The sequence below is a fragment of the Saimiri boliviensis genome, chromosome 9 (genome assembly GCF_048565385.1).
Source record: "Saimiri boliviensis isolate mSaiBol1 chromosome 9, mSaiBol1.pri, whole genome shotgun sequence".
NCBI lineage: Eukaryota > Metazoa > Chordata > Mammalia > Primates > Cebidae > Saimiri > Saimiri boliviensis.
Window position 1 is genome coordinate 32805094 of NC_133457.1, and position 20196 is coordinate 32825289.

At 36.6% G+C, this 20196-nt stretch overlaps 1 protein-coding gene across 1 annotated transcript; it reads right to left on the reverse strand.

The window, feature by feature from the left end:
- Positions 1-2910: 2910 nt before the first annotated feature.
- Positions 2911-18773, reverse strand: DAZL (deleted in azoospermia like). Its single transcript, XM_039480255.2, is given in 12 exon segments — positions 2911-2964; positions 6282-6383; positions 8019-8132; positions 8876-8926; positions 9663-9734; positions 10880-11019; positions 11104-11167; positions 11607-11658; positions 12171-12262; positions 12582-12728; positions 18710-18742; positions 18744-18773. Coding segments are annotated over 12 exon segments (951 nt in total).
- Positions 18774-20196: the final 1423 nt, after the last annotated feature.

Below are 20196 nucleotides of genomic sequence, written 5' to 3' on the forward strand. Positions count from 1 at the left end.
CACTTATGTATACATATATACACAAATGCACATTTAAAATTACTTTTAGCCTATTGTTAGACACTAAACACCACAATTTAATCTTTGGTGATGCAGAAAGCACTGTTTGGTACCCTGTAGAACCTTGGAGTCAACTTTCTGTTCATGAATCAGTGTAAGTTTATTAATCGACAAAATACAGGAGCATCTGAGGGGAGACTTTCCTCTCCACTGGCCTTAGCTTATAGAACTGAGTGTACTAGAAGAGGCAGTTAAGTACTGATTTCTTTTTATTGCATCGATATGAAGTACATGCAATACAAAAACTTTAAGCTCTACTAGACAACTGCAATTCCCCAAAATAAAAGGTCTAGAGATTAGGCCCCAAGTGTACAGCAGACAGAATGTTTTGGCTGGGCATGGTGGCTCATGCCTGTAATCCTAGCACTTTGGGAGACCGAGGTGGATGGATCACGAGGTCAGGAGATTGAGACCATCCTGGCTGACACAGTGAACCCCAGTCCCTACTAAAGATACAAAAAATTAGCTAGGCGTGGTGGCACACGCCCGTAGTCCCAGCTATTCAGAAAGGTGAGGCAGGAGAATTGCTTGAACCCAGGAGGCGAGGTTACAGTGAGCCAAGTGCCACTGCACGCCAGCCTGGGCAACAAAGTGAGACTCCCATCTCAAAATCAATCAATCAATCAAATAAGATAAAATAGTTTCTTAGGGTCCAAAATTAAAGGGACCTTAGCTGTGAGATAGCAGAGTCAGATAATTGTGTTTGTCAGCATTCCTACTTGGCACTGCTGTTGATGTACCTCTTAAATTTCTTCATACCTAAATTTGCTTTCATGAGCTAACTGCCAGATTAGTAAACTGAACTTTATACTTTTGCATTTTAAGAAATCTAAACCTTGTTATACACTTCCCACCCAACTCCCCATCATTTTAGATACATCAGAAAGCCAAAAACATTTTTGAAGAAAAAGTTTATTTTTATTCATTTATACAAAGACAGGTAGTAGAAACTATTTCTAAGTTTAGAATTAATTTTCTATTTTGAAAGGTTCAGGACTTTTATCTTACTCTTTTCAATACTTCACTCCAACAAAGTAAAAGACAAAAGTTTATTTGCTTACTTTTTCTTAAGGTCATGTGTATTCTGGAGTAATTAGAATTAGCTCTTTAGAATATAGGTAGCATTATAGTAAGTTGGAGATTTAATTACAGAATGATGCATGTCCGAATGTTACAGTAGCAACAACAACAAAAAGAATCAAGACTATTGAGAATTTTTAAAAGGACAAATTTAGGACACTTTCAAATTCTGAGGTGTAATAAAGCCCTCTTGTGAATTCTAAATTTAAAAGACTCTTTCCTTCAGATTCAGAATGAAAATTAGGAATTATAGACCCCAGTGGGCACTATTAATACAGCCCACTGTAACTAGAGTTTCCAGGTTTTAGGAAAGAGGCCATTGAAAGAAGAGCCAGAAAGCCACTTTAAACTCATGTCCATGACAGATCAAGTGATACTGATACAACTGTTTCCCTGAGAAAGGTATTATATCCCACTGGTAGCAATGGTACCAGTGGGTACCCTTGCTAGCATTGGTAGCAATGGAACGTAATACCTTTCCCTAAGGGAAACAATTCCAGGGCTTGGCCTTTGAACTGCTCATAAGCTACTTCCATTCTTTATATCATCAGTTCTCGGAGCAAACCTCCTGAAAGACTAGTAACAGAGGCTGGAAAAAAAAAAGACTGTGGGTATAGCAAAAGGGCTCTGGTGCTCTAGATGTGCGTCACAATGTAAAATGAGGACACCAGCTAATCTAGAAATGAGGTTAACTTTAAGCACATTCTTGAGATGTCCTTATTAAACAACTTTTGTCGTTTAGAAATACCAATACTACCTACTTTTGACTATTCTGGACATATTTTACTTTACAAAAGGAAATACAACAGGCTAAAAGACAAAAATAAAAATCTATTTATAGCAGGTAACTAATATTTCAATATTTTTATAAAAACAATTCCTTTAAGATACTCTGATTAACCTTTAAGTGATATAAAAAAAGTTGCAGCATTCTTTAATAACAATATTTTGCACAATTTGACACACAGCCATTAAGTTGAGCATTTCAAAGAAAAATTTTTTTACAGAAAGGAATGGTAACTCATTGAAAAGCTTATATGTACCTAGTAAAGTTTAGTTTTTCTTGGATTCTTTAAAAACTTAAGCCCAGGATTTTAGTTATCCTAATTACTATCCCAATCAAATAGGATATATATGTGAGGATTCTAGACGAAAGAGATAAAATATTTTGAATAAACGCTGACCCACTGATTTGACTGTTTGCTTAGAATCTGTTTTACTGGGTTTAGAGAAGGAAGACTTCAATAAAGCTAACTATATATTGAGTTCCACTGATTAAAAATGCAGTTTTAAAAATTCTGCTTTTGTGGTAAATTTCTAGACAAATCATAAATGCAAAGCTCAATACTGTAAATACTGTACTGTTCACAGGTACTTGTTGGAGAAGTGAAATGCTTGTGCTCAGACTATTAAAATTCTGACCTTTCAAAACAGATGTTAAAATTTTTTTGAAAATTAGTATTTGCTTTTAAACACTTAAAATGCCAATTTCAATTTTTAAAAAATTCTTGCAGATAAATCTTAAAGCTGTTTCTTTCAGTCTCAATTATCTTTTACTTTCAACTATATATTCAACACAAAACCAGTTTCTAAATAAACATCTAATGAAGAACAGTTTCAATGTAAGATAAAACTAGACAGTCTAATAATATAGCTTATACAGGAAGTTTGGTGTGATTTATAAAAATTCAGAATTTCTATAATAGTGAAAAACTTTTAGCTTAATACTCAAAACCAGCAACTTCCCATGAAACTAGATAGCTGAGAGGATCAAACAGATTTAAGAACTGCCCGACTTCTTCTAAAGTGATGCACTCTTTTATCCTGGAAAAGACAGAAAGAATCCTTTTACTTTACCCAAAATTTCTGATTACTACTATGGATCTGAAAGTTGTCAAAAACTTAAACCATTTGTTTTGGGTTTAAACATTATAAATAATAATAAAAAAAGGTGATTCTTTCTGAGAAGCATTCTTGAACACTGGGATAACAAATGTACCAAGATGGCTAGTTTTATTCAACAGTTTAGTTAAAAAACAAATCACTTAAAAAACAAGAAACCCCAGTAAACTCAGAAATAAGAGGGCTTAGACTCAATATTTTATGTACTTCTTACTTAATAATTCTGCAGTAATGTCCCAAAGACAACTGGTAGAAAATGTAACTGTAAAAAATACTGTTTTCACTAACTTTGTTTTATCTAATAGGACCACAGCTTGCAAACAGCTCTTCAATCTGAAATTTCATGATTCCAGAGGTTAAAAGATGGAAGTTTTGGCATTTAAAGATGTATCATTAACCTGGGAAGGTAACTAATTCTTTAGAAACGAAAAATTTAAAATACATGCAAAACTTTTTCACTTTATGTTGCCTATGGATGTGCAGAGAGATGGAAGTGAGAAGCCTTACGAGGAGGAGTGAGATTGAGCAAATCAGTAATATCGTAATAGTATTTTCTTTTCTACAAAGTTAACTGTGCTCTTTTTCTAGGACCTAAGTTTCATTGTCATATAAATAAAAGTGGCTCTGGAAGTTACCTATCTGTCAAAAGTGTGGTATCCTATTTAGATTAAAATCTAGAAAACTGGTCACCAACATGTATCTTCAAAGGTCATGTAGGAAACAAGATTATGAAGGGACTACAGAATTAAGACAATATAGAGTGGAATCAGCTATGGAAATAGTAAATACGTTCAAAAATACCTCATGTGTTCAAATTCAATGTAACAATATGCAGTCAATCAAAACAGGTCTAGATATCAGACAACTGCAGAATGCCAACTTCTGATTCCTATCCCAAAGGAGCAGAAAACTCTGGGAGTTTAAAGGGAATCTTTTGTCTAGTAACAGGTGAGAACTCGTTTAAATACTATTTTCTGAGCTGGGCATGGTGGCTCATGCCTGTAATCCCAGCACTTTGGGAGACTGTGGTAGGAGGATCCCTTGAGCTCAGGAGATGAAGACCAGCCAAGGCAATAAAGTAATATTCTGTCTCTTTAAAAAAATCTTTTTAACTAGCCAAGTGTGGTGGTACATTTCTGTAGTCCTAACTATCTGGGAGGCTGAGGCAGAAGGATCCCTTGAATGCAGGAGTTTGACTGAGGTTGTAATAAACTGTGACTGCGACAGTGCACTCCAGCCTAGGTAACCAAATGAAGTCACCTCAAAAAACAAAAAAACCCCAAAAGACTATCTTCTGCTTTGAAAATCATTTAAGTACTACTGTACACACCTACGTAATCATCAGAATTTTAGGCAAAGTAAGCTCATGTAAAATTCCAGTTCTTTTCTAAATTATACTATGTAGAATGAAGCCAACAAGAGAACAAATGTCAACTTTAAATATGTTTACTCCGTTACAAAGACATTAAGAACTTAATTCTGCTATATGTCTCTACTACATTACACAGGAGTTAAGATAACCCTTTTAAAAGGCTTATGCTTCATCCTATATCTATTCACAGATGAAAAAAAAAACCTAGTCTACGTCCTGTTTTAAGACACAAAGTGATGGTTAAACATTTCCTTTTGAATGTAAAGTGTGTAGCCGGTTTTGACAAATTCTGGCAGTTCCACTAAAGGTTAAATATGACTCAACAATTCCATTCCCAAATATAATGTATATAAGCAAGAGAAATAAGAACGTACAGTAACTTGTACCTGAATGTTCACATCATTATTTCTAATAGCTAAAAAGTGGAAATAATTGAAATGTCTTTAAAAGATAAATGGATAAACAGAACGAGTAATATTCATAAATAAAAAGTAATGAAGTACTGATATGTCCTAGAACATTGATGAACCTTGAAAACATTGTGCTCAGTGAAAAAAGTCAGTCAGAAAAGGCCACATTATGTATGATTCCATATACATGAAATGTCCAGGACAGGAAAATCCTTAGAGAAACAAAGTAAATTAGTGGTTGCCTAGGGCTACACAAGGTTGGGGGAAAACAGCAGTGACTGCCAAGGTAGGGGAGTGATTTTTGGGGTGATTTAAACATTCTAAAATTGATTGTGGTCATGGTTGTACAACTCTGAATATATGAAAACCAGTGAAATGCATACTTTAGGTAAATTATATTATGGGCATCTCAATTGTATATTTCAATAAATCTATTATTTAAAGAACACCTTCCCTTTACTAACCATAATATTTCTCTCCCATTGGACTGACCAAGTTCTTTTTCATATTCATAGCCTTAGAATTACAGGGACCCAGAAACCTTTAGTACTCTCTCTACAGTACTTTAGTACTTTAGACTTGTAAAAACTGGAGCAAAAACTGGAGCCTTAGTAAGATTTAAGTGATCTATCCAACATGGATAGAAAGCAGGGCCAGAAATTAGGTCTCTCTGATGCTCAACTACCCACATTCTCTCCCACTTCACCAACTCTGAATCAACTTCCCCTTCTACTCAACTTTTTACTGCTTCACTTTATCCCTTTTCTCCCTTCACACTGTTCAGGTACATCATCTGAGTAAACCATTTCTTTCCTTCTCTTTAGTCCAATATTCATATATTAAGTTCTGTGTCTTTTTTTGAGACAGGTTTTCACTCTGTTGCCCAGGCTGGAGTACGGTGGCATGATCATGGCTCAATGCAGCCTCAACTTCCCAGGTTCAAGCAATCCTACTACCTCAGTCTCCTCTGGAGTAGTTAGGACTACAGGTATGCATGACCACAACTGGCTAATTTTTGTATTTTTTTTATAGAGATGGGGTTTTGCCATGTTCCTCAGGCTGGTCTCCGAACCCCTGAGCTCAAGCAATCTAACCACCTCAGCTTCCAAGAGTGCTGGGATTACAGGCGTGAACCACTACATCGGGCCTAGATCTGCTTTCTAGATCTAAAATTTTATTTTACTATTTGGTCAAACCAGTCAACTCTTTTCTTGAGTAAACCCTTTCAATTACAAATTTCTGCTGAAGGATTCCTCCATAAAGATACATTACATCAAGGTTCGGAGCAGAAAATACACTGCCAAATAAAATCCACTCCAGTTTACTGGGTTACAATGAAATGCCAACAGTTCAATTAAATGCTCTAATAAATCTCAAAATACATATACCCCAAGGAAAACAGATATTTTAAAGCTAACTAGTGTGCTTTTTAATTATGCATACCATTCCTTTCATACCTTGAAGTAGTCATCTTGAGTAACAACAGAGTTTCTCAGTCTGCTGTTCTCTGGATTAAACAGGCAAGATACCACCGTTTGTATGCTTCGGTCCACAGATTTCTGAAACACAGAAGTTTTCAGTAATATAAAGAACAATTCTTTCTTTCTCTCACTCTTAATAAGGGTAGTTTTTTTTAAAATGGTTTAATAAATATGTTAGTTTATTTCTTTTCTTTTTTTTTTTTTTTTGAGTTGGAGTCTTGCTCTGTAACCAGGCTGGAGTGTGGTGGCATGATTTCGGCTCACTGCAACCTCCACTTCCCCGATTCAAGCGAGTCCCCTGCCTCAGCCTACCAAGTAGCTGGGACTACAGGTGTGCGCCACCATGCCCAATTACTTTTTGTGTTTTAGTAGAGACAGGGTTTCACCATGTTGGCCAAGATAGTCTCGATCTCCTGACCTCGTGATCCACCCGCCCTGGCCTCTCCAATTACTGGGGTTACAGGCATGAGCCACCACACCCATCTGTATTAGTTTACTTCTAAAGAAACGCCAGAAAAAAAAAAAAGCTACAAGAGCCCAGGTTTGGTGGCTCATGCATGTAATCCCTGCATTCTGGGAGGTTGAAGCTGGCCCATCATCTGAGGTCAGGAGTTCAAGACCAGCCTGGCCAATATGGCAAAACCCTGTCTCTACTAAAAAATTCAAAAGTTAGCTGGGTGTGGTGGTGGGCATCTGTAATCCCAACCACTCAGGAGGCTGAAGCAGGGAGAACTGTTTGAACCCAGGAGGCGGAAGTTGTAGTGAGCCGAGATCACACAACTGCACGGGCGACACAGCAAGACTCTGTCTTGAAAAAAAAAAAAAAAATTCACAAAAATGCAAATCATAATTCTTACCACATATCACTCAGTATACGTAAGTGTTCTGAACTATCAAAGTATTATTTTAGAACCTTAGTGATAGAATACTGCTGGTTTAAAAAGGTGAATTGGTTAAATCCCTTCGTGAACGCCAATGCTTGGAAAATACTCAGGACAAAACCCGGTATTATACTGTAAGCTATTTTAATATTCGTTCACATTTTAAAATCAGTTATCAAATCAAGGAACACTACAATGGTACTCCTTTGGTGTTATACGTATTATCAGCACATCAACTACTTCCACACTCCTACCCATTTAACAGAACATACGTGTTTCAAAATTGTTACTACAGAAATTTGCTCTAATGACAAAAAAAAAAAAAAAACAAACATCTCTCTTTCAGTATTTGAATAATTACCACTGACTTCACCACTGTTGATAACTACTGCCATATATAATGTTATGGAGAGAATACCATAATGTGTTTCACTGTTTAGCTAACTAAATAGCAAAACTGTTATGAAAGAAAAGATACATATAATTCATATGAATTCCTCTTGTAAAGAGTATAATTCTTGAAAAAACCCTCCCATAGCATTCTGCCAAATCATATTAATGGTTATTAAAGTATGATTTTTAAAAATTAATGGAACTGGAATATAGAAAAGGATTGATGAATCAGAAACTTTAGTATACATTGAAAATACAAGGTATCTGAAATTTCACCAACTAAATAAACTGCTAAATATTTGTCAATTACTTAAGGTCTGTAATTTATGGTTCTCATCTTTAAATTTGGGCAAAATGCTTGCTTCTCAAAAAACCATTATTAAAACTCAAAAAAATAAATATGAAATACATATATTGATAATCAAAATTAGATGTTTGCCTTTTGTGGGCCATTTCCAGAGGGTGGAGTAGCTTCACAAACTGAGCATTCATTTGGCACAACTTCAGCTCCTGGATCAACTTCACTACAGTGGTAGTTAATAGCTGAATAAGCCTATATTTAAAATAATAGAAGTGTAATTTAAACAGACAGATACAAGTAAAAGCCGCCTATTTATTCTTCAAAAAGGTGAGCTGGTATTGAAAGTTTCAATGTAGGTTGTGTTGAAATTTATCATTTCAGACACTTTGTTTCCAATAAACAGTTGAAATACAGTAAGGTAGGCTTTGTTTTAAAATGCCTTCTAGGCATCAACATAATCAGAGTAGAAGGACTCTAAGAAACTAATGTAGTAAGGAAGTGTTTGAAAATTTTAACACTTATTATATGCTTCAAATTTCTAATCCTGATGAAAGCAGCTCAGGTGTTTTAGACTTATTTAACAGTAATTAACAACAAAGTATTTCTGTTAAACATTTGTTTCCCTTCCACAAATTTTGTACATCTGGTAAAAGCCAGAGGCAGATTCTAGGCAGATACATACTAATTCTAAAGCTATATTAATACTACCTTTCTTGGATTATATAATCTATCAACCAGTAAGTGAATACTTGTATGTTGACCAGCCATTGCTTAAGCACACAAAAACCTGAGAGAAAAAGGCACGGTTACTCCCATGGGAGTTTATAATTGGATTAGTAAGACAATAACAAAACGTAACACATTAATAGAAAGAACCATTTAAAAATATTCATAGGCATATATGACATGGCAAAAAATCAAGAAATATAGTTAAAACAAAAAAAAATACTTTTAAAATAAAGAACAGACATGTATGTTTAGCTAATTCACTTTACCGGAGGTACAACATAACTCCTTTGCTCCCCAACAGGCCACTGTGGTGGCATCTTAAAAAAGAAAAAAAAAAGAAAAAAGAAAACCAAAATTATTCAAATATTCCCATACATTTTCAAAAACACATGAGATATACAATATTGAAGTATTTATCACGTTGGCTTCTTTATTATTATAATAAAAGAAACAGAATGGAAACAAGAAGTACTTTATTGTTTCTAATCCCTGAGAAGGTTTTCTTGTTACTTCCATATATAAAACCTCACCTTTTTCCTGATTTTCTGGAGTTGGCATTGTGGAAATCTCAAAAGATATGAGTTCCTTGAATTTATTAACATAGATATGATTATGGGTCATAAATATAGTGTTATCTATGAAAAGAGATTCAGAAAACTACTATGGTGAAGTAGTCAACTAAAATAAACACTATTATACATAATTTGAATTCTGTGTTCTAAGAATGGGGTAATAATTTTTCTTCACTCATCTCCCTAAAAAATTGATAAAAGTCAATCTGGACGTTTCAGCTATTTGACAGCAAAGATGAAAAAATACATATGAAATATAGAAGGGGACACCAAATCTCAGAAAACTGTTCTAGAGAAAAGTTATTGCTAAGTACATTCCTGTCAAAGTATTATTCCATAATTCTAGATGAATTCAAATTTTTTTCCTTAAATTTCAGGTACATTTCACTAGTTATGACAAACTATTCAGCCAATTTGCATAAACAAATTAAAGAACTCCATAATATCTGAAAATAAATCATTTTGCTCCCTCTTAAATTACCTGATAATTATATACAGGCAACTGATACCCAGTGATGACCTGAACTGGTGAATTTGGATAAGGAGGATATGCCTGAAAACAAAGTTTACAGAAAAAATTAATCAGGTAAAACATTTTTTAAAAATTAGAAAGAAATATTATTCCCAATGTAACAAAAATATGAAAAATTTTAAAATCTTAGTAATTTTTCTATACACAACAATGCAGAATTCTAAATGAATGACTGACTTTATCAACAAGGAAATACTCTTGTCAAGTGCTACCCTTTGGGTGAGGAGGGAGAACAGACAAATGACAAAACAAGTGACTATTTTACCAGGCAAAGAGTACCTTATTTTTATACTGTGTACTTAATCCCACCCAGAAGTTATTTTTTACAATGGTGGTAAAGTTCTATTAAGACAGAGACAGAGTTCAATGTTAGTTAAATTAACACATTTGCTATTTCTTCGTCAAAATACTTCTACGTAGTTTTGTATTTGATAATATTATAGGGTAATACGTAGTTCTACAGATTTCATGGCTTTTTCTGTACTTCATTTTGAAAAATTACGTAATTTTTCAGTATATAATCCAAAACTCGAAAGGAGACAGCATAATGTTAACATGTTTCAATAAATACTTATTGATTGAAAATGTATAGGTAGCCACATACATGAATACACCCAGATTCAGTTGTGGCTTACAGTAAATGTTAGAAACAAGCAGGGCCGTTTTTCTAGCCATTGTCCAGAGAAGGAAAAAGTAAAGATACGCCGGGTGCAGTGGCTCACGCCTGTAATCCCAACACTTTGGGAGGCCGAGGCGGGTGGATCACAAGGTCAAGAGATCGAGACCATCCTGGTCAACATGGTGAAACCCTGTCTCTACTAAAAATACAAAAAAATTAACTGGGCATGGTGATGCGTGTCTGTAATCCCAGCTACTGAGGAGGCTGAGGCAGGAGAATTGCCTGAACCCAGGAGGCGGAGGTTGCGGTGAGCCGAGATCGCGCCACTGCACTCCAGCCTGGGTAACAAGAGCGAAACTCCGTCTCAAAAAAAAAAAAAAAACACTAAGAATAAGAAATTTCTAACAGAAATAAGAAATTTCCCATCACTCAAAAGTGTTCAAAACAGGGATTCTATTACCACTTACTATGGAAACTGTGGATATAATTCCACAGAGGGTATGATGATTACAATAAACAAGACAATAGGAACATAAACAATTCTTACCTGAACATACTGAGTTACAGGATTCATTGCAGTTGGGGGATGCATATAAGTTTCAGTGTTTGGATTACCCCAGACATTCTGAAACTGTGGTGGAGGAGGTTGATTAAAAACCAAAGGACGTGGCTGTACATGATAAGCACCTTTTTAAAAAGCAAAAAGAAAACAGCTTATTTTTAATTCTGTGAAAAGCTACACTTGTCGGTAAGAACAATTTTTCTACTCACAAAAGTTTTGTTTCCTGATTGCAGGGCCCAGTTTCAGCTTTTTACCATGGAAATTTATCTGTGACTGAAAATAAAACAGTAACAAAACTGGGATCAATTTTCAAGTCTACTTCCAAGACTTGGGTAAACATCTAAAGTCTTCTGAAGTTCTTACCATAGATGATCAGTGATAACTACACATCAAATTAAATTTGTCACCATGAAGCTACCTTACTTACCCTTACTAATCAGTATCAAGAGGCATCAAGTGAAAGCTGACCAAAAACTTTTCATGAACCTGTCTCCAACTTTTCCTGTCTATAGTTCATGAACCTAGGTAGGTGCCCAGTCAAAAATAAACAGGTTCTAACAAGTTACATGAAGTTGCTCTAAGTTTGGATTTTGAACAAAAATTGTACCTTTTCAACAGAAAGTGTACCTTTCTCCAAATTTTCCACAAGACTGAATATTTCACTCAACACTAAACATTGTATCAATAAAGTAAGGAATTTTTAATTACTTACTTCTACTATCTTCTGCACATCCACATCATTAAAAAATGAAACAAATCCATAGCTATAAAGGCAGATAAAGTATAAAATCACCATCACACAGTACATGGTTCAGAACTTCCAGTATTCTATATATAGAAGTGATCATGACAGATGATAAATAATATACTATAAGGTATTTGTTAAGATGTACATGACAGATTCTCTACAAATACTACTTTTTCTTAATCTGAACTATGTCAAAATGTGCTAAGACTAGGATAGTGTGAAAACTTTATTAACAAAAAATTTCTGTGAACCTGAATTTAACTCACTAAGACAACAAGATGGTTAAAATTTAAGATACTATGCAATGTATGAAGAAAGCAATTCTTTGGGAAAACTGATTCATTCATTTGTATGAAACATAAGAAAAATGATTAAACAGAAGAGCTGGCAATAAACTTTTGTCCTCTACATGAAAGAACTTAACACAGCAACAAATTTCATTCATACAAGTGTCAGAGTATCAGTTTTGAAGTCTCTTGATACTCTATAGGTGGCTAGAGTTCAGATATTTTTTATAAAATTACTCACCCTTTGGACACACCAGTTCGATCTGTGATTATCTTCACTTCTTTCACTGAACCGTATCTAGCAAAGAAGCTTCTAATCTCAGTTTCGTCCATCTATAAAAAAGAATTGAACTTCAAAAGTAAAAAATCAGCATTCAAAAATCTCAATTTTACTACAAGGAAGGTTTGATGTGAAAATGTCTCTCCCATTTATACCCAAATGACCAGTAGCTCTTTGTCAAAGATATTTTTAGTATCCATGGGTCAAACGTACAGTAGCTCTTTGTCAAAGATATTTTTAGTATCTATGGGTCAAACATAAATCCAATTCAAAACCTCCATGAAGTGCTAAAAAACCTTAAGTTTGTAACAGGGCTCAAATCCCATTATTCATAAAAGTATTTAAGGTAAAAATGATAGATGAATACAATACCCTAACATCAATTCCACCAACAAAAACAGTGTTTGGCATGATTTTGCCTTCTGGTAAAACATAGCCTTGGCTGGTTGCAGTTGATGAAGACTGGGTGTTGGCCTCTCTGGAGATGGTTGAGTTTGGAGTCTCAGGATTTGCAGCAGACTGTAATTTGGAAAATAAACATCATAATTAGATATACAAGCAAAAACAGTACATAATGTGAAATATAATTTTTGTATTTTAAGTATATTTTATGTGAATTAATTATAAATTAGTCACCAGTGCAGCTTAGTTCAGGCTCAGGATTTAAACTAATCAAATTATATCAGCATGGAATTTTAACAAATGGATATAGTACTTTCTTAAACCCAGTGTTGCTCATCACCAAGTGCAAATCTTGAACAATGCTGTGAAGAATACATTTCTTAGTATTTGTGAAAATATTATGTGAATTGGTTAAAAAAACAAAGTTCATATTTGTAAAAATTCATTATTAAAATCATCCTGTTCTATATTCATAAACAACTTTTCATTTTACTGAGTACACTAAAACCATAAATCTTATAAAAAAAATAAACCCCAAGAAGCCACATCAAAAAGAAAATAAGCCTCAAAGTTTTAAACCAATTTGCCTTGCTTTGCCTTTTTCACCAAAATTAACATGAATTTTTACAATTTTAACACTCCCTGTGTTACTATGCCTGCTTTACTTTGGAAATGGATCATGGAAACATTATTTGCTCACATGTCACAGCTCCTTCTAAAAAAAGGGTTATAATCCTCTTCCCTAATGCTAGGGTGTTCAAAGCATCTTTTGAAATAACATTTTTTTTCCTGAGTAACACCAAATCAGTCTCACTGATAAATTCTAATTTTCACAGTGGGCTGACAGATATACCATTTTTATTTTCAGATAAAGAAACATATACATGTAATTCATTGTTTTTCTGGATTCTGATCAGAACTGTCTTTATTCTTTCCACAGTAGACTTTAAGCTAATGTAAAATAATACTTTCTGAAATAGAATTTACAAGTAATATATATATTGGAGAAGCAATAAGGCATACTGAAACAAAGATTAATTTGGTCAGGAGATCTAGCTTTATGTCCCTTACAGGTAAGTGGCTTATAACCATTTACTTGCCAGCTGTGTATCTCTGGGAAAATTGCTTTGAGAATGAAATGAGATAACATCTGTGAATTCATTTTGCAAAGTTTAAAGTGGTATGCCAATATAAGTTAGTGTCCTGTTATTTTATTTTCAGTAACTTTTTTTAAAGTTTCTTTTTTGGCTTTACTGTTTTAGCTGACTTATTTTGAAGATACTTTTAATTAAAAACTAATTGAAACATCAGGAAACTATGGCATATCATTAATTTAAAAATCATTTGTTAAGTGCCTCTTGATTATAAAAGTTAACTACAGGCCGGGCGCGGTGGCTCAAGCCTGTAATCCAAGCACTTTGGGAGGCCGAGGTGGGTGGATCATGAGGTCGAGAGATCGAGACCATCCTGGTCAACATAGTGAAACCCCGTCTCTACTAAAAATACAAAAAATTAGCTGGGCGTGGTGGCACGTGCCTGTAATCTCAGCTACTCAGGAGGCTGAGGCAGGAATTGCCTGAACCCAGGAGGTGGAGGTTGCGGTGAGCCGAGATCGCGCCATTGCACTCCAGCCTGGGTAACAAGAGCGAAACTCTGTCTCAAAAAAAAAAAAAAAAAAAAAAAAAAAAAGTTAACTACAAAAGGCTACAAAATAGAAAGCTATTACACATATACCTGTTTGAAAGAAAAGCAAAGGCAAAGGAAAACTAATGTACATCTTTTTAAAAAGCACAGTAATTTTATAGAAATTAGTAAGTAGAGTTCCTGCTTTGTTAATTAGGTACTAGAAGTTACTAACTCTACACAGCTTTATTAGAGATGAAATCTAAATTGTCAAATAAACTAAAGCTGAGTTTACTGCTTTTCTCTATTCATTTGTGCTTATATTTACTATTTTGGGTAACTAAATAATTCCTACTTCTTTCCTTTAATAGTGGTATTTCATGACAAAGACGTGAAAGAAAAATTTAAAAACAATTTCTAAAGTTCTTCCTTTCTAAACATGTTTTTCTAAATTAGAATATATGACACAAGCTGCATATCTTTAACTACTGAGAACCTGATTAAATTTCCCTTCCCTACAGGCAATTTACCAATCCCATCCCAGTTCATTCAAAAATCCCAAACAGAACAAAACAAAACAAATTCTGAAATTCTTGGGCAGTTTTTCTCCTTTTTAATTCCCCCTTGATTTGTGGATGAATTTTGGCTATGTTTTTATTTGATAAACAAGCTATCTATACAGTATTGTCTCTGCACTACAGTGTTTGGATGTATTTTAATTTAGAACTGTAACACCTGGCAGAAAACTGTGTCAGGTAAGAGGTTATGATAATGCATTGATTCTCAATTGGGGAAGACTTTTGAGCCCCATCTGCATTTAGCAATGTTTAGAGATTGGCTGTCACAACTGAGGTGTATTCTGGCATCTGGTGTTCTGAAGGCCAGGGATACTACTGCACATCCTACAATGCAGAGACAGTCTTTTACAACAAGGAATTACTTGGTCCAAAATCTGAACACGGTGTGGTTCAGAAACCTTGTGACAGTGCCACAAGAGTTGAACAGGAAAATTATTGTTTGGAAAGAAACATTTCTATTGTTCAATAAAGTAAGTCTTTTCAGGACCTCAGTTTCCTTGCTTGAAAATGAATGGCTGGAAAAGACTTCTGGTGTCTCTTCTAATTCTCATACTCTACACAAGAGTAAAACGGGTATTTGAGACAACAGTAGCTTGATAAAGAGGAAAAAAAGGCATTTGATATTATACGAAGTCTTACTTTGGCTTGGATCTTACAAACTGGCTACCTGCTTAAATGGAATCGTAAATATAAAATTGGTTCAATCATTTTAATAGTGTAACAAATTAAGGCAGGCATCATTATGACCTAGTCCTCAGCCAGCAGGTGGCACTCAAAGCTAACAAAGTAAGCAAGGTACTTCATTTTTACCATAGCTTGATTAGCAGGGATTGTTAAAATTCCTACTTTGTTTTTACACATAATTATAATACATATAAATCCACAATCAATGGACAACCTTTGGTTAGTTTTAAACTATGGCCAAAAATATAAATGACTGCTTACGATAAGCAAAAGTTTAATTTTAAAGTACCATCTTAACGGTCAGTTAGTATCCTGAAAACAAACTGCATTAAAGAAGTATGTTCATATCTTCAAGTGAGTTGGTAAATTATGAAATGAGAAATGTTGGAATAAACGGGTGAGTTTCAAGGACCATCATATACCCAACTCTCAATGCTATTTATAGCAAATATGTTCCTTTTTACATCTGGACAACCAAGTGACAAAGACAGCTAAAAGCTGGAAAAAAACATTATTTAAACTCCTGGGATGTCAGCTCCTTTGACAGTATTATCTAATTACTATGTGTACATGTAAGCAAACTGAAATTTGTATAAACTGACCAGGAAAAAAGCCTATAATTTGTCCTCAAAGTTACATTCACAGCAACAGGAAGGAGTGAATAAAGAGAATACTAAAATTAAGAAAATATGACATGAAAATCAGAATCAAGGCGGAAGTTGCAGTGAGCCGAGATCACACCACTGCACTCCAGCCTGGCGCCTGGCAACAGAGCAAGACTCTTTCTCAAAATAAACAAATAAATAAATAAACAAAAATTTTTAAAAATCAGAATCAAAACTTTAATTAAATCCAAGAGTAGATTCTTGGGAAGTAGGGGCGGGGAGGATGAAATTCAAGCAGTAAACAGTCCTGGCAAAACTAAGCAAGAAAAAGCAAGCAAGAAAAAGTATGTATGAGACCTGAAAAATGGGTTATTACCACCTATTATAAAAGAATGCTATGCATAAACTCTATAGGAATAAATTTGGAAATCAACACGACAAACTTGTAAAGGAATTTAAGTTTTTACAAAAGAATCTTGAGAAAGAACACCCAGTGACACCTGGCTGAGTTTCTCTGGCAGTTTTTCAACTTAGAAACGGGTAACTTGGGTGTATGTGTGTTTGTGTGTCAGAGAAAGGTGCACACACTCACCAGACCCAGAAAAAAAGGTGGAAGACACAGAAGAGAATAATAAATTCAAACACTTTTCTTAAATATTGAGGAAAAAATATTTCTATATGCATTTTAGTTTTATTGCTAACGGCACAAAGTAACAAAGCCTCATCAAGATCATCCATCCCTGTCCTCAACACAAATGCAAAATTTCAGCAATATAGAAAGAACATGCCATCATTACGTATAATTTATAGAGAATGCAAGAATACTTCATTCACAGGATCCATTAGTTCATCACTCAAAAAGCATTTGATAGAATACAGCATTCATTTTTAAATTTTTTTAAAATCCAAATAAAATAGAAACGGATCTTATTTTCTATCAATCTAATTCTACCCTATTAAGTGAAATACTAAAGTCATCTCCACCGAAATTAGGAATAAGGTTAGTGCACCTCCTTAATGCTATTTTCCACTATGTATTTGACAAAGGTGAATATTAACGCAGAGATGAATCAATAAGAAAAATAAAATTTTAAAGGAAATTTTAAAAGCTAATGACCGATGATCAACTTCATGATTTTTTAAAAGTGCACAATATACTGAAATATTTTCCAGCTATTAGGTTGACAATTTTAAAAATCCTAATACCTTTTATTGGAAAGAGTGTGGAAAAGAGTGGGAACATATGCCAACAGTGGGAAAATACTGACAGGCGCTTTACCAAGAGTAGCCTGGAAAAGGTCTATCAAAATTGGATAGACAGGGATACTCACCACTATACTAACGAGGAGTGTAATTTAAAATTGTTACAAAAGGGGCAAAGAGCTTTCACCGAGCAATTCCACTTATAGCAATTAATCTCAAGGAATAGTACAAGTGTGCCAAAATACTTACACTAGAATATTCATAGATTTTTTTTTTTTTTTTTAAGACTAGGTCTCTGTTGTCTAGGCTAGAGTGCAGTGGCACCATCTCAGCTCACGGCAACCTCTGCTTCCCAAGTTTAAGTCATTATCCTGCCTCAGCCTCCCGAGTAGCTGGGATTACAGGTGCACGCCACCACACCCTGCTTTTTCGTTTTAGAAGAGACGGGGTTTCACCATGTTAGCCAGGCTGGTCTCAAACTCCTGACTGCAAGTGATCCGCCGGCCTCAGCCTCCCATCACTTTGGTGTGAGCCACCGCGCCCGGTCCGCAATAATATTGTTTTAATATCGAAAAAGAATTCATCATAAGGGAATTTGGTAAAATAAAAGTGTAATTTTTAGCATAATATATTGAAAGTTAAAGTTACCTTCGGAATAATGTCCATATTAATTGAAAGATGCAAGCTGTAAAACTATTATGCAGCACGGTGTAAAGATGCAAGCTGTAAAACTATTATACAGCACAGTGTAACTTTTGTAAAAGGTGGCCCATCTATATGCTATTCCTGCATAAAAATAATCTGGAAGCGCATACCTGTATCAAAATTTAACTGTGTTTCTAAGTGTTGGCATTAAGATGGATTGCTATTTTCTGACAGTGATTGTTTTCAAATGAGTAAATATCCTACTTTTACAGTAAGAAATCCCAAGGAAACTATTAGCATTTCTTCCCTTTACCTCCTACAAAAAAGTAAATTATTACTTATAACTCAAGGTGATTTATTAGTATAACTACATGTTGCACAATTATTACACATAAGTTGTTCATATTACTATATTTTTATTTTAATATTTATACATGCTAATATAAACTGTGTATAAATTTCCTCCCTTTATCTCTAAAAATGAAGAGACTGAGAATGACCAATGCAGACACACACACACACACAGCATGTAATACGTGCGTTCGTGACTCAGTGGTTGGTCAGGGTGTTCAGAGCCGTGTCTCGAGGTGGCACTGAAACAACGCTGGGCATTTACCAAATTCATAGAACCGTACACCTAACACCATCTATCAAATGCAAATGCACATTTTTGTCAAAGATTCCTGGTTTATGCAGAGAGGAAAAAAACTGTGCCCCGAGTATAAAAATTCTAAAATTCTCAATGGTGACTGAGGCCCACCTCGTGTCACAAAGATGGCGTCAGGCGAGCTGTGCCTGTCGCCGCTGCACGAGGGAGCCACCATCAGCAAGTCCCCAGCAGCTGGAAAGCGCGAGGGGACCAGAAGCACTTCCGGCCCAGCTCCGCTCGGCTAGCGGCTGCGCCTTAAACACGCCCCTTACCACACGCTGAGGGCCCCACAAACCCCGCCCACACCACCCCATATAAGGACCGGAACGGAACCACTTCCTGAGGAAGCTCCCGCCTTCCGAGTCCGAGGAGGCAAGTCCCTCAGCAGGCCTGCCGCCATCTTGAAAGAGCCATCTTGAAAGAGCCACGCGGTGAGCGCCGGAAGCGAGGCTGGCGGGATGGGGGCTCGAGGGGGTGGGGGAGGGGGAGGGACGTGTCGGGGGGAGGAATCCGCACCCCAAACTTCGGCCGGCTGGGCGGGAAATGGGTACCACAGTAAAGCCGTGGCCCTTGCACGTGGCCTGAGAAGCAGCGGGCGGCGTCCCCAAGACCCACCCCACCACGCCACTCTCAGCGTCCCGCCACCGCAGCGCCTCACTCTGTGTAGGCCGCACCGCCGCCAGGCCACCTGTCCCCACCCTGCAGGCCACCACTCGTGATGCGTCCAGACGGGTGCCCCCTAAACAAACGAAAAAGCCGGGGTGACTTCGCTTTCCACCTCCGCAAAGCCGGGTTTCACCTACCGGTGAAAACCCCGCCGACCTTGCCCCTCAGGCCTTCCCCGCAACTCACCATGATGGCGGCAGGCCGTAGTTCCCGACAAGCTCGAGGACGAGCGGAGGCTGTGCTTCACGCACCGCTTCTGGGGTTGCTGTGAGGTCCGCTGGAACCCGCTGCGCGGCTTCGAGCGGTCAAAGGAACCAAAATGCAGAGGTGGAAGGGGAACCAAAGGCAGGCAATAAGGCTGAGGAGCCCCGAAAGGTGGTCCGTCAAGCTGAGGAGCGCAGGCGGACTGAGGCGTGGTCTGTGGGGAGCGGGGAGGTGGCTCCTGCGCCGGGTATCGGGGCGCGTGGTATCGGCCTCAGCCAATGGGTAGCAACGCCCCCGCCCCCCTGCGGGCGGGGGGGGGCTGCCGGGGGCGACGGCGCCCACGCTGCGTGTACGTAGGGTACGCAGGGCGTGTGTGTGTGCGTGTGTGCGTGTGCGTGTGTGTGTGTGCGTGTGTGTGCGTGTGTGTGTGCGTGTGCGCGCGCATAGGGCCAGTGTCTCGGTCCCAGGCTGGCGCCGCCCTCACGTGAACAAGCAGACCCACAGACACATACATCACCTCCAAAATGCCCTTAGAAAACCGTTGAAATAAGCGTGCATACTGAAATATATGGTACAGTTTTTAAAAATGATCATCTAATGTGTCTAGGCTGTAGTTTCAAAATGGCTTCTCGACGGCACAGGGTCAGTCCAATCACTGCTAGCTTCACACCCACCCCAAAATGTTTTTAAATGCCTGCAGAAATAAATAGAAGGAAGTCTGTGGAAAA